The sequence below is a fragment of the Sipha flava genome, unplaced genomic scaffold, assembly GCF_003268045.1.
Source record: "Sipha flava isolate LNK unplaced genomic scaffold, YSA_version1 162_pilon_pilon, whole genome shotgun sequence".
Taxonomy (NCBI): domain Eukaryota; kingdom Metazoa; phylum Arthropoda; class Insecta; order Hemiptera; family Aphididae; genus Sipha; species Sipha flava.
In genome coordinates this window covers 145,365-172,462 of record NW_020271810.1, presented here as the reverse complement: position 1 = coordinate 172,462, position 27,098 = coordinate 145,365, and the positions used below count along the sequence as shown (strand labels likewise).

At 25.6% G+C, this 27,098-nt stretch overlaps 2 protein-coding genes across 4 annotated transcripts; one reads left to right on the top strand and one right to left on the bottom strand.

The window, feature by feature from the left end:
• The first annotated feature begins 803 nt into the window (after nt 1–803).
• Nucleotides 804–20,522, top strand: LOC112679473. Its single transcript, XM_025549289.1, has 6 exons — nt 804–1,427; nt 15,000–15,082; nt 15,157–16,155; nt 16,755–16,980; nt 18,448–18,670; nt 20,427–20,522. Exons 1-5 carry the CDS (start codon nt 1,320–1,322, stop codon nt 18,643–18,645), a joined length of 1,614 nt encoding a protein of 537 aa, XP_025405074.1. The 5' UTR covers nt 804–1,319; the 3' UTR covers nt 18,646–18,670; nt 20,427–20,522.
• On the bottom strand, nt 5,131–25,335 carry LOC112679474 (dynamin-related protein dnm1-like). Of its 3 annotated transcripts, none has more exons than XM_025549291.1 (3): nt 25,276–25,335; nt 7,941–9,309; nt 5,131–5,608 (listed from the first exon to the last, which is right to left on the bottom strand). In XM_025549291.1, the coding sequence occupies exons 2-3, from the start codon at nt 8,307–8,309 to the stop codon at nt 5,408–5,410; spliced, it is 570 nt and encodes a 189-aa protein (XP_025405076.1). In that variant the 5' UTR covers nt 8,310–9,309; nt 25,276–25,335; the 3' UTR covers nt 5,131–5,407. The 3 variants fall into 2 exon arrangements, 1 of the variants encoding a protein (XP_025405076.1); XR_003148217.1 differs by lacking the exon at nt 25,276–25,335 and adding an exon at nt 25,031–25,060.
• Nucleotides 25,336–27,098: the final 1,763 nt, after the last annotated feature.

Sequence of the window (27,098 nt, the reverse complement as noted above, 5' to 3'; positions counted from 1 at the left end):
GCAATGGCATCGTCATCTTCAAAGGACGACATGTTTGCAACTGACCAATTTTAGTTGCTGAAACTTCGTCTATAGTGTGCAGAACTCACGAAATCAGATCGTACGATTTTTTGCTAGGCAACTATTTTTTTTAGTCGCGTCAACGTCGCGCCGCGTCGCGTTGCCCTATTGGGAGGACGGCCAAAGTATTGTGACGGAAAAGTAGGACGCGAAAAACGATTAAATGTTACGCAACATTTAAATGGTTAATTTATTTTTTAAACAAATCACTTGAAAAAAAATACAATAGCATATTTTTAGCACATACTATAGGGTTTTGAAGTGCATAATATGTGCTTGCGTTTATTTAGTGATTTTATAGAGCTGCCTAAAATCCTCTGCCCTAATGATTATTAATTAAAGGATCACACAGATCCAGTGAGTTGTGTAACAAAAATGCAACATTCTACATTCTTTATTTATTTGTTCTAAAATTTAGAAAAATGTACATGTATAACCGGGTAAAGTTTTCACGATGTTATATAACAACGTGCGATGATAATAATAATAAATGATAATTTAAGTTTTAGATATGTGTCCCAGTACATTGCCTCACTCGACGACCGGTTTATCGAAATACATTGTTTTAAATATAACCCACCGTCACTAGTTTGTCCGAAAACGATATTTGTACGGCTATCGTTTTATGCCGCGACAGCTACAGTACCAGATGATAATAATAATAATAATAATAATAATGACTACTATGTCTATTGAACGGTTATCGATTTCATTTTATTTTATCTTTTCGTCGTGTCCCGCACGAAAACCGCATTTCTGTTCGTCATAGTTCGCGATCACCCGGCGATTTTCATGCTCGTTCGAAATCTCCGTGCATCAACTGTCGACATCGTGGTTCGTAAATTTTTTTATTTTTTTTTTTTATCCCTTCGCACATCTTCAACTTCCACGCGTTTCGTCATCGCGAACGGGATTATAAGATAATTATTATATTATATACATACACACGCATCGGTTGTACGACTCGTGTGCACGTATATATTATAGATATTATCTTTCGATATATATTCGGTTCGCGTCGCATCGCTAAGTTTTGTCGTCATCAATATTATTATTGTCATCATTATCAGGTACAGCGTCCGTCTTCCCCGACAAAACGCTCGGGCGCGGTACGTAACAAAATACTACGTGGTTTTCCCCTAGATACCGAAGTGAAACCAGCGCATTAGCGCGCTGTAATATTATTGCGTGTGTCGAGTCGATAAACATACGGTGTCACTTCGGATCCGATCAGATCGTAACAATATCATAGGTGCTCGATGACTTCGACCATGGGACGACAACACCCGATCGCGGAGGAGACTGCCGACAACGGAAACGCACCCGTCGGAAAAAGTCGTTCGTCCGCGGTTGGCCACGATCACCAGGTACGTATCGACGACAACTGGTGTACAGGGCCGTGTTAACACCAAACGTGCGAAACGTTTCGCAATGTTTCTACCGTGTTCGGTGTGGACGGGGCCATCCTGAAGGGGGGTCTCTCCTCCACCCAACGAAAACACTAGTCGGCAGTCGAACTTGTTTCATTATAGCCTAGAAGGACTAAATTTTACTTGCGGAAAACAAATATTACGTATTTCGTAATGCAGTTTATACACGAATAAAATTTATAAAACTACTTATTATACAATATAAAATAATATATATATATGTATAATTAAATTGTCAATTTTAATAACGTGCGACATTGACACATATGTACATGTTAAAAAGTAAAAATACGACTATAAATAGTTGATTATACTACATACATTGAGTGAAAAAATTGTTATCGGCATTTTTCATATAATCTACCTTAATCTATACTACCTATAATCTATCTTAATTTTCATCTTCGGGACGGCCCTAGGTGTGAACCTAGTCCGCGCGTGAACAAGAACGTTCTTGCACGTTGCGTTGTTCGTTCGGGATACCATGGGAAATGCGCTCGATGTTCGACGCGAACAACGTTGGCGAAAGCTCTGGAAACAGAGCCGGCGCTACCTTTTGCGAGGCCCTGAGTAAAACTTATTTACCAATAACCGTAGTCACCTGTAGGCCGTAATTAAATACGATAATATGTAATCAAACTCGGTGACAGCTGCACGCCCCATATCGGGTAATTAAATTTAACTGAATTAACTAAATTTAAATAAATAAATAAATTTAAGAAATGCGATAAGATAGACTTTCTAGGTATACCGATTTTCATACCATGTGGCGTGCTGTACGACCCGTCGTTGGTGCATTTATGACATATTAAATTTAATATAATATTTTTCTGTTAATTTGTTTTGTTATATGATTTATGAATTTCTCAAGAAATCATATTCGCCATGCATTTCCCGTTTTATTTCCATACAAAATATTTTGCAATTCAAATTTTAAGCGCGAAGCCCTTGACAAATGTCCAGTTTTGCCTCCCCTTAACGCCGGCCCTGGCTGGGAAACATATGATCGCGTTGCGACGTACATTTCTACGTGCTGTATGGACGCTTGTTCTCGCGAGAATGTTTACGGGCGGTAAAATATTGCAGCAACATTGGGCGTTCGGTGCGGACCCGGCTTTTTGACGTCTGCTCGATCGTTAAGTAAATATTCTAATTCTACCATGTCGTCCTACCTAGTGTTGTAAAATTACCGGTAATTAATTTTTTTTGGTAATTTACTCGAGTAAATTACTAGAAATATTATATTTTTAAGGTAATATTGGGAAATGTATTTTTCGATTCCCAAATACCCATTTAAATAAAAAAAAGTATAAATTAACTATTAATTATTATTTATTAAAACGATAAAATACCTAATTGGCTACACTGAACTCAGAACTTTTTTTTTTTTAAAGAAAATGCATTCTTTATTTCTATTAAATATTAGTTCATTAATATTTACAATGTCATTCGTTGTTTGTTAGCTTTATTCACAACATAGATGTTGCGACATATTCGACAATCCACCGCTTAAACATATTCGCTCGAGTGCTTAATATTTATCCATACCTTTCAATAATTATCGTCGACATTTTTTGACGAGTTTAAAGTTGAGCAACTTAGAGTTGATACTCGAACTATCCCAGCTAATAAATAAATAAGTTATAATAAAAATGGTTATTATCTAAATATATCAACAGTGCCGGATTAAACATTTGTGGGCATCTAGGCAATTCAAATTTTGAGTCCTACAAAATTATTTTTTTATGTATATCTTTAAAATTACTATCCAATAATTAAAGCTGTTTATTTTAATTATTGGATAACCAACTATCATTAATAAATAAAATCACGTTTATTAAATTTTTTTATTTGCAAGAAAAATTAATTAATTATTATGTTATTTCTATTTTTTTTTTATGATTCTTAATGAACTATAAAAAAAATCTTAAAATAAATTGTAATTCTTAGTTAAAAAAAAAAAAACTTATTTTCAAATATTAACTCTTTTTTTTTTTGCAGTAAACTCTTCGAGAATATCTTTGAAGTATATTTTTTTGTAAAATGTAATTTTTTGTAGTCATAATGGCAAATTAATTGAAAAGTATTATTAACTAAAAAAAAAAAAATATAGTTTTCCGTTTTCACATGGCCCCTTAAATGAGCGAGGCCCTAAGGCGGGCGCCTACTCTGCCCAATGGGTGATCCAGCACCTTATATCAAATCTTACTCCATATATAATCTTTACTTACGCACTTGGGTACGCCTAGTTTAAAATTGGAACTATTGAAGATATAATGTTTTTAAAATGCAATCACTAATTCTCAACAATGCATATATACGAGTATATATTAACATATAATATTATTACATATTATATTACACATGATACATATTATTACGTATTATGAAAGTAAGAAAATATTACTTATTTCCTAGAATTATCCGATATTGTATCTTATATTGATGTATTTAATATCTAACTAAAATTATGATAACATTTTAATTAGCGTAAAAATCGTGTCAACCCTTTTTAGTGACTGGTATAGGATCTAGGAAATGTGACGCCCGGAATTATTAAAAATACAACGTTCTTACGTAGGTAGTATGGGATATGATCATGACGTTTTATATTTTTCATAAACCTTAGTGAGCCCTTATACCAACAGTCCCTGGAGTAAGCAGACCCACTTGTCTCCCCTCATCTTCCCTAGATTAGGATCTGGTAGTCAGAGTAAAATATTTATAGGCATAATTTTTAGTATAATTTTGCATTGATTATTTGAACGAGCACAATAGCGTGTATTTATATGATATTATACAAGATGAAGTTGTAAAAAAAATAAGGTAAATAATATTAAAAATACATATTATATGTAATTATTAAAATTGTTGCCACCAACAACTGCAGTAGAAACGCATATTATAGTATTAAAATGTATGCAACATTTACAATCAACTCGACACATAATTCATAAAATTATTAATCTATTGGTTACCTCTACAATCTATCAAGTTTTAAGAATAACGTTGGTGTATATGCATACGAGTATATATATGATATTATTATTATTTTTTTTTAACTAGTGGCTTTTCATTAAACACCTCATTGTTTTATTATTTTAGGCCTAGATACAAAAATAATTCGAAACAATCACGTTTAATTTTGGAAATAATATAATGTTTATAATAAATATAGATTCATCAAATTGAATATTTCTATATTTCAATATTAAGTTACCTTTTTAAGTATTTATAAGTTTAAATTATAATAAGTAGGTTGATGTATAAAGCAAGGTCCCAAGTCCACATCATTCACAATAAATTCATTTGATAATTTAATAATATATTAATAATTACAGACTTAAAAAAATTAAAAAAGTGGTTAGTATAAAATCTTAAAGTTCAGAGACTTTCAAATTATTAAACATATTTAAAAAAAAATCAAAAACAAATCGATAAAACTTCTTTCAAACTCTTTTCGTTTTACATTATAGTTATTAGTCATATTACAACTTTAAATACCATCATAAACCACATGTTTATACATCGCATATTTTATTTATTACAAAATAAAATATTTAAATAATTTTCTTTTTTTTATTGATTAATCATATCATTATTTATTTATATAACTATTTTTAATGCATCATCGACGGCTTTTAACATTTCTTTTGTCTTTAGAAAAAACATTTTAAGCTTTAACTTTTTTAACTTTTTTAAGCTTTCATCTTCAAATAGAACATGGTCGAATGCTTTTTCCGTCATGTATGGCACGAACACTTCCTGGTGCATACGATTCTCATAAGTGGTCAAAACTGTCTGTAACATCTTATGTTTAATGCGTTTGGGTACGAAATCTCGCACACTCCTTCAAATGAGTTCGAAGTAATATTTTCCCAACATTTTAAGATCTTCCTTATCACTTATGTTGGTCATTATGTCATACATATGAGTTCTGCAGCATGAATTGAAATCTTCAATTGCGTTTTCGGATTAATATAATTATGTAAAACATTGTCAATGAAATCAGAGTTGTATAAATCAATACTCTCCTGGTACGTTTCAATGAATGATTGAATGAAATATTGAACATCGTCTAACGTTTCGTTCAAAATTTCTTCATGAACTTTTCTTACCTGATAACATAAATTAAAAATATTTTACTGAACAAAAATCTAAATAATGATATTCGGTTATAGTTTAAATTAAGTATTTATTTTGTTTATACTATAGAAAAATCAAATACTACTTTCTCTTCGCATTTAACATACTATTTATAAAATACTATATAATTATACTATCATATTTGAAAATAAAACTAAGAACTTAATACATTGCAAGGGCGTATTTGAGTTGAGTCCATGGGGGGGGGGGGCGAAACTAATTTTTCTTCAATACAAATTTAAAAATAATTTACAGTTCATTACCTACAGCTCATATCCTGTTACTCATTCGAGTGAATAAATAAAAATACAAGTACTAAATTTAATTAAATGTTTATTTAATAAATATATTTAAAACCTACTGCATATAAAATAACTATTAATAATAACAACAAAAATAGTTCTTATATTAAAATTGTACTTTCAGTCTGAATCCTGTTTAAAATCCTGTTGTTAAAAAACCAACAACATTTGTTGGTTCACTACTATGATTATTTAATAATCATAGTAGTGATAGTACCTATTAATTATTTTTTAAAAACTTTAAAAAACAATTATGATAGGTAACTTAATTTAACAAATATCTAAGTAGAAAACATTAGGTTGGTAAGTAGTCAAAAAACAAATTCCAAATTTCTTTTTTTCATTTTGGCGAATTTGTTGATTCTTTCATCAATGGATACAATAATATCTTTATGCACATGCAACAAAACCAAACCTGTTAGTCTATGCTGGCTTATTCTTGATCTTAACCATGTTTTCAATTTACAAAAATATATTTTTGGCCAATATTTGCAAGTTAAAGAATATGGAAACAATTATTGTCAGTTATTATGATTATTATTTGGGTTAGGGGCTTCTAACTCTATAAAATACACAAATATGCATGCATTTGTGCACAAAAAAAAAATGAAAAATACCTATGCATAACAAAAAGTACCAGATATTATGTTGTAAAAAAAAATAGGCAAGTAAAATTACTAAGGACTTATATAGCTTTAATAAATAAAAAATATACAATATGCATAAATGCACCAAAAAATGTCTAGTAAATATGTGGTAAAAAAATTGTTACTTTAAATTACTTTATATTATCTGATAAATACCTCGGTTATGGTTGTAAATGTCTATAACCATAGCAATATCCGTGGAAGATAATACCACTATTCGTTCCACAACCAAAAATGTTATGATAAACAAAAATTGATACCCGTGATCAAATTGACATATTATTGAATTCATTATCATATTATAATGATAGATTACTAATTTATATTCTTAATTATTTATACATTACATTTTTTAAATAAATCAATGTATTATATTAAAAAAGAAATACGAGCCATAGGGGAGGGGCGAATACCCCCTTCGCCACCCTCAAATACACCCTTGTATTTTCAATTATTTTTTATCCTATTTTTTTCATACTATATACTAAATGTCTTGTCATACGGTCAAATAGAAAGGAAAAAAAATTCAAGTTTTTGAAATTAGTTTTTTAATATAATAAATTTATACAAATATACATTTGAAGACGTCTTAAATGTAATTTGATCTATTGAAAGTTTCGGGTTATTCTAGTGCAGAGGTCTCCAACCCGTGGCCCGCCCTGTCATAATATGCGGCCCGCGATCACATTTGAAATTAAGCATTATAAGCATGACAAATTGTCAAATCGAAAACTAGAGCTCGGTTTACTATCAATCACTTGAAAAATTCACTCAGAATTTCATCGTGTCAGATCCAACTAAATATAGACAAATTAGTTAGTGAAAAACAATGTCATTTTCACATTAAAAATAAAATAAAAATTTGTAATTAAAAAAAATGATTATTTGTATATGTTTTAATAATAATAATATGTAATCACTGCATATGCTTTATCAATAATAATAATTTGTAATTTAAAATGTAATCATATAAATTGTAATAATAAAACTGAATTTTTGTATAAAATACATGTTTTTACTAGGAATGTTCGCAAGAGTATTAAAAAATAATATGTGGCCCGGTGCATAAATAGGTTGAAGACTCCTGTTCTAGTGAATCACTTGAATAAACTCAACGATTTGTTTTTATTATTTTGTAACTAAAGTTGATAATATAATCTATTTTATTTTTATTTTTATTACTCACAGATCGAAAGTTATTTTTCGAAAAAAAATTTTTTATTTCAATGAAATTGTCACAATATTGCGTTTAGTATAACTAAAATTACCAAGTTACCAATCAACAGAAATATCACTGTTTTTAGAAATGTATAACAATAAATTTAATTTTTATTATTTGGTAGGCAGGTACTTACATCTTTATTAAGTCGGGGAAATCTTGCTAACTTCTCTAAAATGTCTTGATCGATGGTATCAAACATTTTTAACATTTCATCGTACACATACTTTACACAGTTTAATGATGGGTTTACTAACAGATTTATTTTACTACTGATCAATATTTTTAAAGTTTTTTCATTCATGAAAAAACTTTCATTAGTCGCTGATGTGTTTTTTAAAATTGTATCTATTTTTTCGTTACTTGTGTTAATTATTGGATCAATAATATTAATTTCAAAAATAAAATCATTTATTCTATTTTGGATTTTAGCTCCACCAATCACTTCCTGTTCCGATATATTTTTCTGATCACCATTAATTGTTTCACAATACGATATGGACATATCCTTTAATAGTTTCAAAACAAATGAAACCTTATTGACTGGCGTTTCGAAGATCCTGAGATCATTAACTAATTTACTTCTAAAACTGTAAAAATTTTTCTGTAATTCTGGGTACGTTTCATTAATGTGATCAATTAATTTCTGCTGCAGGAGGCAGACCAATGATCTGTGGCCATGATTTTTATAAATATCGGGATAATTGTCTCTTAAAAATTGTTTTTCATACCTCAAAGTCTCTTTAATGGAGTTTTTTCTATTAATATCTTGGTTTCCGTGTGCTTGTATTTAGTATCCTACCCAATATATTTATACTATCTATTAATGTACTCCTATCGACTAAATCTAACTTTGTGACTACGGCTATAGTTCTTCCTATAAAAGAATTCGCAATTTTAAGATTTTCATTATTAGCATGATTATTAATTTCATGAGCCGATAGGATAAACAATACTATAGAATTAGGTTGTTCCGTGTAGTGTGATATTAATTTAGAAATGTATTGTTGATCGAGATCTTGTTGTTGATTATCCTCTGAAATTGTTTTCATACCTGGTAGATCAATAAACGTCAAGTTGTAGTGGCGTGTGTATAATTTCAGAACGATTTGTTCACGGGTTAAACATTTATTGTTGCCAGTTATTTGATTAGTTCTTTTTTTGATTTCATCGTGAACTGCATCAAAATCGAATAATATTTCGTTTGGCTTGTCATCAAATATAACCCATTCATCAACTGTTTTTTTCCCAGTTTTTTTTAATAATTCTTCGTAATCTTGATTACTGTACCTTATTCTTTGTAAAACCAACGGAGCTTTGGTAGCCATTCCAATCCCCTTAGGTAGAAAAGACTTGCCAACTAAGCTTTCTAACACTGAGCTTTTACCAGAATTCTGCGTTCCCACAAGCACAATTTGAGGAAAATTAATTTTGTCGCAACCAATAACAGAAAACACATCTTGCAATTTATTTATTTTATTAGTAAATATGTCCATTAAAAACGCCTGAAATTATAATATAAAAATTATTCAAAAAAGATATAATTTTTGATATCGAAATAATTCTAGTATATTTTAATATTGTATTTCTTAATTTTTTTTATAGAATAAATCAAAAAATATATTAACAGTTACATTAAATATTCTTATTAGCTTTTCATAGTATATCTATTATCTATATACAGTCGAACTATTTTTAACTTGACAGGTCCTTGAAATAAATTTGTTAAATTTAAATACATTTTTTTCACTTATAAATTTTATTTTAATTATACAAAATGTATGTAAATAATATAATATATGATAATAATCTAAAAAATAATATATATTATTATAATCAGTGTCGCATCCAGGATTTATTTCTGGGGGGAGGGTACATTTTTAAATTTAAAAATAATACAGTAGAACCTCAATTATCCGGGATAATGGTGGGGAAGGGTAACACGGATAAATGGAACGGTTAATCGAGATTTTTTTATTAAACGAATTATGAAAAAAATGTATAATGTTGTATGATTATTAAGTAGATTATTAAATGTGTACCTATTATGTTATTTTCTCAATGAATAATTTCAAAACGGCTATAAGTTAAGATTGGGGCTGACGTAAATAATACAATATAGGTAGGTACGCAACTAAAAATTGATGGGGGAAATTAAAATGAAACAAAATAACGATGGATATTAAGACAAATAAATTTATTATTAATTATTTTTATACTTAAGTATATATTGTACTTTAAAGTTGGCATCCTAATATTTTTACTAATTTGCATATATAAATCACTAAATGATCATTAACTACTCATCTTCTCCTGATACAAACTATAGATCAAACAATTTTTTAAAACTAAAAGAATGGAGTACTTCTGGAATTATTATTTCTATAAAAAATAGAGAAAAGTTATCAGCTGAATTAAGAACCAGACCTTTTGATACTCATTTCAAACAATATTGTATTTCCTACAGAAATATATTAAATTAATTATTGCGAAAATCCAAACAATTATACTATCAAAACAGATTAGAAAGTTCTAAATCAAGTACCAAATTTGGAATATTATAAATGAGATCATAGGAAAACCAAATAAAAATATAAATAAAATAAATAAGATTATAAATAAATATTATTAGTGTATTATTAGTGAATCTAATTTTGAGATGTATAATATACTTAATGATTATTTCATAAATGTTACTTCAAGTTTGGACACTGAACATTCAGTTAACGGTAATGCACCCGTAACTGAAAATAATATTTCCAAAGACACCATATTATTTAAACCAATTGAAATAGAGGAAATTACAAACCTTCTAAAAAAAAAATTAAAAATCAAACTTTCTTTTATGAAAATGACTTAAGAAATTGTATACTTAAAAAAATCGTATGTATTGATTTCCCTCCCACTATCATTAATTTTTAATAAATCATTATTAACTGGAAAATATCCTTCAACTATTAAAAAATGTATACCTTTGTTTAAAACAGGTAATATATTATTGTGTGGTAATTACAGACCAATCCCTTTATCCTTAACATTATCTAAAATTTTCGAAAAATGTATCAAGGTCAGAATAGTAAACATTAAATTTTTATATTTAGTTTATGGTTAAAGGTTATTTTATGTAATTTTTATTATTTTCTAAAATGTTTAAGTTAATTCATTACTACAACATGTATTAAATTTACATAACAATATTTCTATAATTTAATATAATACTATTGATTATAGAATAATCAATGATAATATTATAATATGAAAATTCTACTATATTCCTATAATTGACTATACATACTATTTTTATTTTTTATTAATACCAAATGTATTATATTTTTCTAATTTAAATTCTTAAGAACTGTTCCCCCAGCACAAACTTTATTTATTGGGGTGCTGCATAAATTGTATTCTCAATTTTTATATTTTTTATGTAAAATCTGTGATGTTGTAAAATATATGTTATTATTATTATTATTTACATTAAACTGTTTATATTATTATTATTATTATAATTATTCCTATAATATATTATCAATAAATAATATCTTATTTAATGTTTAAATTATGTATGTTCATTAGTTTTTTGTGTCTTATACTATAAATTACTTAAGTTCTAATAAAATAAGTCTGTATAGTTCCAAAATTAACAATAAATATAAAATAATAATTCCCCTTTTTGAAATAAACATTATATAAGATCTACAAAATATCTAACCATCAAACAGTGGGTTACCGTTACCTACCTATAATAATAAAGTTAAAAACTAAAAATACAACAAATAAATGTAGATACATCAGCCTTTTGTGTTCTATATAAAAATTGCTTACATTTTAGTATAATCAGTATTATTAGTTCCAACATTAACAATAAGTATCTGGGATGGAAAACGTTTTTGAAAATGTTTTTAAAAAACGTTATCAAACGAAAAAAAATGAAAAACGAAAACAATTAAAAAAAACGAAAACGTAAAAAATATAATAATAAAATCAATTAATAAAACGAAATCATAAGTGACATAGGTATATGGCTATATTTTTATCGTTAAAAAGGTCGTTTACGTTTTTCGATAATGTATTATGTACGTAATAAAAAAATATGTTCATGCCACTTAATAAAACTTTTTAGGCGAATAATTTCGAACACCGATAATTTTGGCAGAGCACGGTTAAGGATGATTCACACTAGACACGTAACGACAAACACTGTACAATACCGTTCAAATATACGTACCGACTTTCATTGTGTTGTCCGTCAATGTATTATATATTTTAGTTAATATTACCAGGTATGCCTAAATAAGTTGAAATATTTTTCCATCAGAATTCTTTGTACACATGTTCTCTATATTTTTTATGTGAAAATGCATATAGGCATTCTTGGTCTCTGACGAGTTCAATTCATAATTCTAGATTCATCACGTATGAGAAATATAAAAAAATGAAATAAATGAAAACTTTATAAGTATATACTTAAAAAGTTTGTGAACGTGAATAGTTTTCCAGTGAATATGAAGAGCAGACGAATATGTCTGTTGTTCATTCACACTTATGTCACTCACCTGTTCAACATGAGCCGTCCCGACAAAACATTCTCGCGCAGAATGCCAAACGGACTCTGTCGAATCGGTACGTGTATGAACGGAACAGAAACGTTCAAATGTGAATTACCTAAATTAAAACACATAATAGAATATTTTGCGGAACCGTACCGTCCGTAGACGGTGTCTGACTAGTGTGAATCATCCTTAACCGAGACACGGTTAATTGAGGTTTAACTGTGTAATAATATAATATAATTATAATATATTCATTGTAAATAACTCTTCATTTTTTTTTTTTTATAATATTATTACATCTCCAATTTTTTTTTGAAAAAATGTAATCCCCCCCTACGAAAAATTTGAAAATACGCCACTGTCACATATGTAAGTACGTATTGTTTTAAAATATGATTTAGTTTATTTTAACATGTTAAAGTTCATTAATTCGATCAATTAGATGTAGAATTTATAATACCAAGTATTTTATAGACTTTAAAAAAATAAATACATAAAGTTATATTATTGTAGTTTTTAATAATTTAAATAAATAAATCCTCTTTTTTTTTACATTTTGATATATTACATATAATATTTTGACAATAAAATGTTCTAGAATTACCCTTTAGTTTTATAACTTATATTATTAATTAAAATAAAAATGAAAAAAAAATGATATTATACTTTGAAATCTTAGATGATAACTTTAATTTTACAAGCAATCTTGCTGTATTATATATCTTTGTTGTATCTTTATATAATAGTTATACAAAATAAAGAAATACATAAATATAGCTTATGTATGGAAATAAATGAATACTTTGACTGGAGTATTATTATATTTGTAAACTACGACCGGGTTTGAATTAAAGATTCATCATCAAGTACATTCAAAGTCAATAAAATCGCGTTTGAATATGAAAAAATAAAGGACGTTTTATATACAGATTATTTAAAATAAATTCTTATTAGACAAATATATGTTAAGAAATATAAATAATTTGGTTATTATTATTTATTAATATCTAAAATGTATTGATATAAGATTTTTATTTTTAAAATTATATTATTTTATTTTAATTTACTTAATAATAAAATTGTTTTCATAATTTTGCATGTAAATTTCAGATAAAAGAATACTTTTATTTAAAGCACTTAAACCAACTATATTATTAACAACAAAATATTAAGTCCATATGTAAAAGCATATTATACATATGATGATGCCACTTTCATTTATTTAGAGGTTCGTTCAAATAGACAAACAGATCATTTAGTTACATTTAGTTAATTGAGTTAATTTATTTAAACAAAATAAATAAAATCATTAATTTTACTCTCTATATACAAATAAATAAAAAAAATTGAATTAATAAATTTACAATTAACCCACTCAAGCTAATGTATTACCAAATGATTCTAATCACCCATATTCTCAAAAAACATTATTTTTTTTATTTTTTCAATTTAAATACTATTAAGAAAAAATAAAACACAACTTACGAAATAATGTTGCTAAATATTATTTTATGAAATATTAAAATAATATATCTGAAAAATTTGATAAAACTCTGAACAATAATAGAAATAATAAAAAAATCGCTTTTGAACCATATACCTAATAAATTAATCAAACATATAAATATTATATTATTTTAAATTTTAAAAATACAAATTTATTTATATAAATATATAAATATATATGTAATAAAATTTAAAAATTCATAGAAAATCCCTGTTATTTTAAAAATTCTGTTATATATATATATACCAAAATGTAATTATAATATATTTTATTTAGGTAAAAAAAAATATACATTTTAAATTATAATACATTTCTGAAATAAAATTAATAAAAAGATTTCCTCTAATTCAAATTTAGCCAAACATGTTTTAGAAAATAACCATAATATGAATACAGATTTCGAAATATTTAATACCAATAAAATAATTACATTAATTCAGTTTTAGAATATTTACAGATACACAATGAAGTAAAGAAAATTAATTTTAATAATATTTTAAATGTATAAACCGATTTTTTTAAAAATAATATTTTTTATCAATACATTTTGTATGATAATAGTAATAACCAAAATGTATACTTCTTTGAACATTTATCTCTAATAAGAACTCATTTAATAAATTTAATAAAAACTCATAAATAATCTCTCCTATTAAAATAATCTCTATGTTAAACGACCAGTTTTTTTCAATATATATTTTCTTTTACTCGTATTTTTTTCATATTCAGTCGCGATTTTATTGACTTTATATTTACCTGACAATGAATTTTTAATTCAAACCCATTCGTAGTTTACAAATATATTAATATTCTAGGCTAATCTTTTATTTATTTTATTTATATATAAACTATTTCTTTATTTATTTATGTATTAATTTACTAGAATTAAGTATTTATAAATTTTAATTTAATTTTTTATTATTTTACTATAGCATATATAATTCACGTCATCGATAAATACCATTTAATTAATTTAACTTCATATGGTAAATATTAATTTATAGAATAAGTCATTTTTTCACGGAAATTGAATAAGCCATATACACAAATACATACATACAAACATAGTTTTTCCTCAATTACCCTAAATTAGAATTATGTATTTAATTAATTTATAATTAAAAATATTTTATAGATTTTGAGAAGAAAAAAGTTAATCCTTACACCTGAACTACAAAAATCACCGTTTGATTCTATGAAAACGGAATGTACATACAGGTCGGTTAAATTGATATTTCATAATAAAAATCAGCAGTTTAAGTAACTAAACTAGTTAATATTATTTTTTTTAGTGATACAATATTCATAAGTTTATATGATTTAGAATATTTAAAAAACAATACAATCACGTTAGAAGAAAACATGGAACTTATTAGTGATAACATATTAGTAGAAAGAAAATACTTTAAAGATTTTATAGATAGTTTGATTGATCAAGTGGTACAGTTGGAAGAAAATATTTACTTAAAATCAATGAAGATTGAAAACTTGCAACTGTACAACTCAGAAAAACTGAAAATTATAAACTCTCTTACTATATTGTTAAATGAAGCCAAGTGGAAACATGACATGATGCAAACAATTTGCAAAGAACATGCACCAAAAAAACTTTACAAAAGTATATTACTAGCCAGTTGCGTTTCAGATAAAATGTTCTTATTAAAATCTAATCGAGAGAAATTATTATCATATTTAAATAAATTAAAAGAAAATGTTTCTCAAACATTAATTGAAGTAGTCTATCAGTTAGTATCAAGCCTCGATGAATGTATCGGCGTTATTGAGGAAGTTACTAGTAAAGAACTATCAGACGTACTATTAAATGAAAAAGACTTAAGTAACACAATGAAAAATATTATTTATGAAGTAAGTAATTTCCAGTTTAGTGTTTCACAGCTTGATTGCAATTCTGTCGTTGAAAAAATCGATTTTTCAAAAAGTACTCAAACTGATGAAAACAATTTGGAAAATTTGATAGAATTATGGGAATTAGTAAAAGATTTGTTTCAAAGAAATCAGTTTTTGGCTAATAGAGTAACTTCATTAAATATGCACAAAATGGGTTTGCAATTAGAACTTGCTGATCTGGAAAACAGTACAAAAGAACTTAAGCTTAAAACTATGACAGAGATCAAAGAAGTTGAAAAGAAAGAAGAAGTATTAAACCAAAACGAATCGATGATTCAACAACATTGGGATGAAATGGACACTAGTCAAGAAATAGTAATACAAACACAAAGAGCACAAGAAATTGATCAAGAATTAGAAGATCTTCAAATGGAATTTCACAAGTATGACTTTTTACTATATTAATCCTTTTTAATTTTAGCTTAGACTTGTATATAAATAACACATTCAATAGAATAAAAATGTAAGTCAGTTGAAATACTATACATGTACCTACTGTACAAATACTGCATTGTAAATTAGTTAATTACATGCTATTATAGTATTTAAGATAATCTAACCAATATATTTATAATTGTAATTGAATTATAGTTATAATTTATATGCATTATATTTTTTAACACTTTTTTCGAAAAATTAAGATTTTATCAGTATTAAACAAGAAACATTATAGGCATTTACTCTGAAGAAAATATTTCTTTCATTTGTTCTTAAGTATCATATACATTTAAATGTTTTCATACTTTACTATTATACACGTATTAAAATATTTTTAAATATTTTATTATAACACCTAACGGTTAAATTACATTTTTATTAAATAGTAAACAAGAAATCTTTTATCTGTGTACATGTATACATATTTAAGAAATGTATTAAAATATGTATTATATTTAGTTATTATTGTTATATGAATGTAAGCCAACCGTAATTCTTTAAAATAAATATTAATTAAAGTGATAAATTATTTATTTATTTTTAGACACGACCAAGGTAACAGACGATTGAAAACAGAGTTGTGTCATCTTAAAAATGAATTGACTGAATATAAGATCAAATGTGAGCAATTAGAAACAGATATCAAACTAATCGAAAATGAAAAATATTATCTTTTAGAGGCATATGCCAAATCTTGGGGACATCACAATGAGAAACAAAAGATAAAATATACAGGGAAACTTATCAAAGACATAGACTCCATTAATCAGGTGAATACTATTAATTAAGTAATATGTATATTTAATCATTATTGAAGCGATTACACAAAATCGGTGAAAATATATTTATCGAAAATATTCAGTATTCATTATTTATTCTAATAATTACATAACTTATACTAAATATTTACTATAACTTAATTATCATTTACAACTTTATAAATTCTTTTACTTTCTAAATAATGAATAATATTTTAAAGTTCTGTTATTTTAAACGGTATTTTTCATAAGCATTTGATCGAATTTTTATGGTTAAAACGTTATTTTCTCTGATTAATTGGTAAAATAAAATGCAATTTATAATTGCATAAAAAAATTAAGCGTTTTATTATTTTTAATGTAAGTAATTTTCTGTATTTTATTTTTAAAAATGTGATTATATTATAGTTACTTTGTAACTATAATTATTTATTAACTATTTTTTCTATGATTATTATTATTTTCTACGAATTATTATAATTTTTATGAAACCAAAAATGTTTATCATTATTAGTAAGTAAAATATATATATATAAAGGAAATTTAACACCATTCGTCTTTCCTATCAACTTGATATTCTCGCACTTTAAATTGAAACAAAATATTACTTAATGAACAAATCTATTATTATATTAAATATATTTCCTTTTGGTGTGTTTATATATTTAACGTACATATTTATTTAATGTGTATTTAAATCATCAAATTTAGAAATTTTTCAATTTATTTATAAATTTCGTTGATAGCATACAGTTATTTTATTTATCAAATAAGAAACTTTATTAAATTTTCCATCCATCATAAGTTTGATTTACTAAAACATATTTCGTAGTACTATGTCTATGAATGCAGTGTCAATAATAAATAATTTATACCAGTGGTTCTTAACCTTTTGTAGATCACGAAGCCCTCATTAAAGATTTTTAGAAATTTTAGACCTCTTTAAAAATTATTTTTTACAAAACATCTCATGTTATTAAAAACAAAACTATAATAATTATTTTATACAATAAATTACATTAGTAGACATACATAGGTATTTATAATTATTTTTATTACACTTAATTCACTTATGTCACGTATGTTATGTTAAGACTATCGCAGACACCCGACATGAGTGCCCCCTAGAGGGCCATGGATCACAGATTAAGAACCGCTGATTTATACTGTATACCTATACATCATATATTGTATTACCAAATTATAATAAAAAATATTATTTGTGGGATAATATTAATTTTTTTTTGTTAGGAACATTTTTAAATTGTATAATAAACTGTTTTTACTTTGATACGTACATAATAGGCTAAGTAATAAATTAGTTAATAAGTTCTTAAATTAAAATGTATTAAAATCAATAAATTAAATTTCTATTAGGGATTTGAAGTTACTTATTTCATATATATGGTTGATAAAGACATACAAAGTGGGATACTGACCGATACAAACTCTTAAAAAAATGTATTTTTTTTTTAAAAGGAAATCAAATCGTTGGAACTAGAAAACGAAAAAGAAGAATATACTATCAATTCTATTGTTAAGACTCCAGTTTTTAGTAAAACTCAACCTAAGGCCGAAAAAACACCATCACGGACATATGGAGCAATTGATACAATCAAACGACAAAACTTAGGCGTGTTTAGAGGAAGTGTGATCTATAATTTACGATACCAATGATTTGCAGTCAGTATATCTGAATTAGGTAAGTTTATAAATAATTTATCGATATGTATCGTTTATTTAATTCAGACCAATAATAGATAATAATAGAATAGATCACTTTAAAGACATTATATAATACAAATAATAAAAAAATAAATTTATTGAGAAATAATTATATGACTTAGGTATTTAATGATTATATGTAAAAATTGATGTTAAGTCTAAAATATTACTAAAATATTTATTACTACTGGAATATGATTGATTGTATTATCTTGTAATAAAATATGGACTAAAATATTCTAGTTTGTTCTTTAGAATAGATAGAGTAGGGATCTGACCATGCATTTTTGTAACATAATTTTGATAAATACAATATTTATGTTTCACTACTTGTAGTTTAGAAATTTAAACTATGAAAAACATAAATCTTATTACATATATATTATCAATTTAATTTCTTAAATTTCACTTTGTTTCCTCATGGTGAATCCCTTACTTATCTAGAAGATAAAAGTTCACTGAGTGACCGGTTCTAATTAAAAATTCATCGTCAGGTACAGGGCCGTGTCTAGGAAGGTGCGAGAGGTGTGTGGTATAATCTAATTTATTATATTTAATATTATAAATAACAATTTAAATTAGATGGATTTCTATGATCATCACAATCACAAGAGTTTTCGTATAGAAAATGTTGTCTAGTTGATATTTTTAGAAGAGTCATTTTACGAATTTCCTAACAGTTTTCTTTGTTATTTTGCAAAAAACTGACAAAAAATTATAAAAATACGGCAAAATTTACGTCATATTAATTTTTGACGAAATTGAATATTTATTTTCTTTGTAATTCAAAAAATAATAGAATAAATCATTTAATAAAATAATAAGTAATTCAAATTACTAATTGATTATTAAAAAAAAAAAAAAATAATAATCGTAGAAGTATAAATTTATTACCCCGTTTATTACAAAATGTTCAAACTATCATTTGATAGAGATGGTATAATTAAAAAAAAAAATTAACCAATTTATAGAAAATTTAAAATTTCAAGTTTTCTTTGCTTTATTTTTTAAATATCCTTAAACTAACTTTGAATCGGTAAAAAGTGTAGAAAATGTATTATAATACAAAAGTTATATCTATTACAGATAAATGAAAAAAAAATGGGTTTGATTACACAAAGCAATTTTAGGAGCGTTTGAATATTAAATGTTGACAAAACGATAAAAATCACGAAAATCCACATTTTCAAACTATACAATTAAGACTTGAAAATTCAATTTCAGATTTTTAATATAATTTTCTTTGTCGTCAATTAAAAATTATTAAAAGTTTGCAAAAATTATTTATAAGCGTTACAAAATGAAATTTTGACGAAACAGGGTGTTTCAACGAATTTTTATTGAACAATATTAGTTATGTAGTTTAAATAATTTCATAATTTTGTAATATTTAAATTAAGTTGTACTGGACACAGATACTTAAAATTTTGGATGCCTTTTTTGTTGCAAAAATTAAAACATTAAAAACTCAACCTACTGTATTATGAATTTTGGTTACTAATATCAACTATATCAACCATTTTCATAAATTTGTCTTAAATATTTAGATATGGTTAGTTCATAAAAACTAACTTTTTGTTAATATTAGATATTTAACTATTAAAAACTATTAAATCATCTCATCTGAAATTCAAAATAGCAAAATACGAGTTATTGTTTTAAATTAATGTATATAATATAATTTAAATTAAATTATTTAATTTTACATTTATTTATTTAAATATGTTTTACAGATAATGCCTGTCAACAACGTTTTCTCTGTGATAAATCTGATTTTATTTTATACAACCACCGAATGTTAATTAATATAAATGTTTTTAATATGAATGTTAAATAATTACATTTTTTTTTTAGTATATCTTTTTTTTAACTATATATTTAATGTAATATTATTATTGTGATATTTGTTTTAATTTTTTTTCTAAATTTTTTAAACTGTTACAGCTGTATAAAATTCAATTGTTATAGTAATCATTTTATGATAATAAATAGGTAATAATTTAATTTTTGGTAAGCATTGTACCTCATAAATGTATATTCAAACAAGAGAAACTAATTGTAACTTAAAAATGTTGGCAATGGTTAATTTCTGGACAACATGATCAGTGTGAAATTAATAATTAATTATTAACCAACATAATGTAAGCATCTATTAAATGTTGATTTTCGATCATTTTATTTGACAATAAAATAAAAATAATTGTTGGAAATTATTTTCGTTCCTGTAGTATTTATTCTTACCTCATATTTAAAAGCTGAAAAATATTAAGATTTTGTAAACATGTTCGGAAAAGTAAATGAATTCAAACATTTATTGATTTGATTTTTTTTAACTTTCACGAAAAACGTTTTTTTAAAATTACATAAAATAATATGCGCTTATAACTTAAAAAAATCGACTATACCAAATATACTAATCCACAAAAAACATGCTCCATTAAGCTTTAGATTTATATTGACATTGTCATGAAACGGATTTGTATCTCATTTGTATATTTTCAGATGCAGTAAAAAAACATTGTATTACATCATTTTAGTTTACATACATGACATAACTATATATTTTTGAATTATTAGGTATAACCAGGGCTTGGAACTTATAGCACTAAAAATCATTAAAATAAGCGCTTAAAAACATTATTATAAGCGTTAAAATAAGCATTTAAAAAATGTAAAATTAAGCAAAAATATATATGAAAAAAAAAACTATAAAATTCTAACTAAAAAATTAAACAAAATAAAAATAAATCTTCACTTTCAATACTTTAAGGATTTTAATGGATTTTCTAAAGGATTTTTTTGAAAAATAAAATGTAAACTGTTCTCTGTTCTTGATCATTCTGATGTTTGGCATTCAGTTCTATTTTCAGCGTTGGAATATCTTTGTTAACCCTACAACCAGTGCTCGAATTGGGGGGGGGGGGGGGGCAGGAGAACGGGGCCCCCCCTACTTTTTTTTTTTTTTTTTTGCGTACCCCAACTATATTTTTTCACTGGAACGGGGAGATGCCACGTTCATCCTAATTGATGTCCAAAATAATTTTTATGTGAATTTCAATTTACGTCAATTAGAAAATGAAATATTACGATTTATAATATCAAAACTATTTTTATAATTTAAGATTATATGATGGTTATGATAAGAGACAACGTCGTCATTTCTGGAAAAATATAAATAGTAATGTCTGTGAATTTGGTGTATTATACTTTATACATTGTTCGGTTTGTTATTAATATTGACGATATCGTAATTTCGGAAAAAAAATAAATGCCCTCACCACAACCTTAGACTAATCTTCTAAGGCCTTGGCCCGCACTAAAGAGGAAAAATAGATAAAAACAAAAACCAAATATATGATTATATCATTCGATTCATGAGACTGCCTGATCGCCTACAATTACCTATGTTAATTATTATTTTATTTTTATTTTCTATTGTAATATATAGGATTTTGGTATTGCTATCAAAATATATTATACTTGGAATTTAAATATTTGTTTAGCTGAAAAGTGGTATTCAAAATATTTTTAAGGTTGGTGGAGGGGGTAGAAGGAGGAAGCTCCCCACGGGTTTGTGTCAAATAATTGCGCACGTGGAACGCAATTTTCAAATCGTTGGATTGAGCTCCTCTACTTAATTTTTCCCAATTCGAGCACTACCTACAACGATACCACGGACGACAACGTAGATAAGATAAGAATTATTTTTAATTTTAAAGGGTTCACATGGACGCGCGTTAGCACGCCACAGAACGCGCGTATAACCGTTCAGATGGCTGCGTGTCACGCGCGTTGTACGGGAATGTTCTAGTCAAACTATACTACTTAGTATAGTTCAAATTGTCATGAAGAATGAATGTGATAGATGATGTGTGTTTATTGCCCGTCCACCGAAGGGTGAGAAGATGCAGACAAATGACAGAAAGGAAATATTGGGTTCATCCTATTTTGAAAACAAGGCTTTCTTTAAGTCTTAGATTATCATTACATTATATTTAGTGCTACATTATATCCTAAACTAATAGAGCACCATGACAAATTTTTCAATTACTTTAAAATTTCCATTAAATCATTTGATGATCTATTGGAGATAATTAAAGACTCCTTAGAAGCTGATGACAATATCCCAGATGGCAGGCCTTTTTTTATTTCATTAATTAACATATCTATCTCAATTTCCATATTTAAAATAACACTTGTTTTCAAAAGCTATAGATGAAAATTCGATCGTTCGCATCGAAACGCGCGTTGTCAATTGAACGGTCCAATAATAATAAATGATATTTCAATCCGCGGTGTCACGCGCGTGTTCGCGCGGAAATAGATTCTTGCGTCGTTATCGCGATCGACACGCGTGAACGATGAATAAGAAATCCATATATCTAAATACGCGCGAAAAACTGGCGCGCGTGCACGCGCGTCCATGTGAACCTAGCCTAATTCCATCATGAACGACTTTGCAGGATAAAACTATAAAAACGTAAAAAAAAAAACTGGTCAAATAAGCAAAAATAATTAGAAAAACTGGAAATAAGCATTTTTTTTTAAAATTACTGAAAAAAGCAAAATAAAGCACTTTCAAATTTCATAATTGTACGTGTTATAACTTGACATACACTTCTATAGCACTCTGCTGCATTTTAAGTCAATCCATAAAAATAAGCAAATGCTTAACTTCCGAGCCCTGAGTATAACCATTATGTACATTACACACAGCGTTTCTCAAACTGTGGGTCGCTAGAAGTTTTTTTAACTATACAGATTGTAAGAAACAAGCACATTAATCACATACGCCTAATTATTAATTAAGTATTATATTATATATATTATATTATATTATATTATTATTATTATTATTATAAAGTAGTAAATAAGTAATAAAATAGAAAAAATTTGTTTTTTGAAATTATTTTTATTGATTCTGTAAATGTAAAACTATGGTCGTGATAGATTTTTGGAAGAAAATTTGGGTCGCGGTCATAAAAAGATTGAGAACCACTGCACTAGGCGGTTTATCCGCGCGCGGACGTGATATGTTTGATCTTGAACATTTTATTATTAAAATATCTGGGGAGTCTGAACATTATCTAATTTAGATAATTCCATTAAAAAAAATACAATCAAATTTAGTAGTTAAATTTAATGTTATACACAATAGTGCTTTTGAAAATTATTTAAAAAATACAAAAAATAACACAGAAAATGGCTTTTCATCACGAATAACCACAAGGTAATGGTTAGCTATTTTATTTAATTTTATATGTTGGAGCGGTTCTTTTTGTTGACACAGGCGATTTAAAATACTGTTTATAAACGAATAGTTCGCCTAGTGCGTAAGCAGCTTTATATATTATGATTTTTTTTTTACTGTGATAAAAATATTTAATGTGGACGATTTTTAATTATTATTATGAAAAATATGATTTTAAATTATTGGGTATAACAATTATTTATTAAGGTTTTTTTATTATGATTTAAATATTTAATGTGAACAATATGATATTATAATTTTTTTTTAATAATATATCATATTCATTTTATACTTCTACTTAATTTTCTTCACTGGCGGAGTTTGCATGAAATAAATTTTACCTGATTTTTTTCAGTGGCGGAATTCACATGAACCCAATTTTACCTGTTATTTTTTTCTGACTGAGTTTACAGCAAAAAATGTACTTGTGGCGGAGTTTACATGCGTCCATTAAAAACAAATAAGGGGCCATTAATAGGTTCATCAAAATTATTTTTTAATCATTACAATTACCCAAAATAATAATAAATTAATATACCTATTTCTCATATGAAACAATAAAAAAGTAAATTAAATTCAATAAATATATTTTTGTCTGTTCCATATAATTTTTAATATAATTTTTGTTATGTATGTATACCTATATACTTATACTAATGTTTGAAATGTTTTTACATCATTTTACGTTGTAATACTTATTAAACAGTTCTAAACATTTATACTGTAAAAAAAAAAAAAATAAAAGATAACTAATTTATGTTTTGAAAGTATCAGTATTAATATATTATATTATTAATATAATATTAGAAATATTAAAAATAAAGTGTAATCATGACACTTTTTATTGCGAAAAATTAATTTTATTTTTAATATTACAATAGATTTAACTAGTTTTTAAATACAACAAAATTCGGTGGGATCCATAATACTTGCCTATAATAATAAAACATTAAGTAACTAATTACTCGTATTAACCATATGTGTGACTACTCTTTATTATTACTTACTTTAATATTAACTACTAGTTTATATTATTGTTATTGTGAATATTCAAAATTATGATTAACAAAAATTAATTAAACTCACCTTTAAAAAATGTAATTACTTGGTTTTTACTACTTGTACATTGAAACAAAATTTCTATATTTTTAGATATTTTTTAACTAGATTAATTTTTGTGCTTATTTAGGATATTAAATAGTAAAATTACTAGTTTAGTATATATTATAGGTATATAAAATATTCAAGTGTGAAAAAACAAATATTATAAGTCTATTATTTGAAATTAAAATCACAATAATACAAAAAATAAATATATAACACGTTCTTACTTTATTTTCGGTTCATAAACGTCTAAACGTAATTTAAAGTTCTAACCACATACACTCGTGTGGCACGACTGAATCATTTATATGTAAATGGATAGAAATTTAGTACAATAGTATAATTAAACGACATTTATAATACTGGGTTTTTTTTAAATAGATATTATAAATAGACATTCAGTTATGTTGACATGCTTGTTTTGATTATTGGAATAAACCAAGCGGTGTTCGCGGTCCTAATAATTGGGATTTCTATGAATTAACGATAACAATTTATAAAACTATTTAAAAATTCCCTAGTCGTTTTCAAACTAATTGTAAAACTGACACCATAGATAAGATAATGATAATATTTTATACAGCTTTCTAAAAATAGGTATACAACAAAATTATTGTTTTCCCAATTGAGTTATCGTTCGTATTATCGTCTGGAATAAAATTACCCTACGCTGAATCTATCGATGACGATTATTCTGACATGATTGAAGGTATAACTATATCCTATTACTTGGGTTCGGATGTTTATGCACATAAAACTACTGTAATATGCGTGCATTTATGCACTAAAAATGATAAAATATGCATTTTTAGCCAATAATAACACCAAAATATGCACAAAAAAATATATTAAAATTCATAAAACAAAAATATTATATTTTTATTACTTAGTAGTTATTTTTATATATTATTTTTTTTATTACAATTTAAAATACATTTTTTAAATTTACCTAGCGTTTTATTGACATTAATTTACATTATTATTTATTAATTATTACATTATTAGCGTTACACTGTGTTAATTAATGTGGTAAAATTAAAATGTTTTTAATTTGTTCAAATTTGTACACAGAAAGAAATTTTAACAGTAAGATTAACAAATTATTTTGATTAATTATTAACAAGAATATATGAATTAAATTAACTATACTATAATTGATTTAAACAAAATATATTTGATTTAAAAGAATCCGGTTTGTTAAATTGATAATATTTTGTTTGAACTGATGGTTTATATAATTAATTTATACAACTAAGGGCAAACTGGACAGGTGGGATATTGGGATAATATAGTTAGTTGACTGCGGTATTATCATAAAAATTTAATTAAATGTGATATTATGTATTAATGAAATAAGTACATAAAAAAAACATTTTACTTTTGATATAACTTAAGTTGCAATTATTTTTCAGATTCCAAAAATTCTATTGTCTTGTACCTTCTTCATGCTCTTTTTGTCCCTACTACCAAAATAGCCTATGTCGATTCTAGTGGAAAAAGATGTTTACAAAAATGTTCAATTAAAGATTCACAAAATAGTCTGATGATGGTGGCAAATACAATCATTGCATTAGAATAAAATATGAAATCTAGAAAACAAAAAAAAATTCCAATACAACCTTGTATGTTAATAGTTGGAACAATCACAAATCCATCTCAAATTATTATATATTTTGATGAAATTAAATATAAGTTTTTTTCAGTTATTAAAGCCATAGATTTATGTTTCAAAATATATCATGTTTTTAACATTGAGTACCCGATAGACTCGTGAAATGTTTGGCTATTCATACAACGTTTTTTTTTCAATATAAAATCAAAATTTGATAAATCATGCCCTACAATTGAACAAATTATTTCAGAACTTAAATAAATATCTTATTCTATGTACTTTTATTTTTGAAAAAATATTTAAATACATTTTTTGAAACAATCAAATTTGTGATTTTTTTATTTATAACTAAATTCCTTCATTTAATTTGGCTATAATCTAGATATAACCTACTTGTTTAGTACCTAGGTACTTATATTAAATATTAGTATAGTGTAT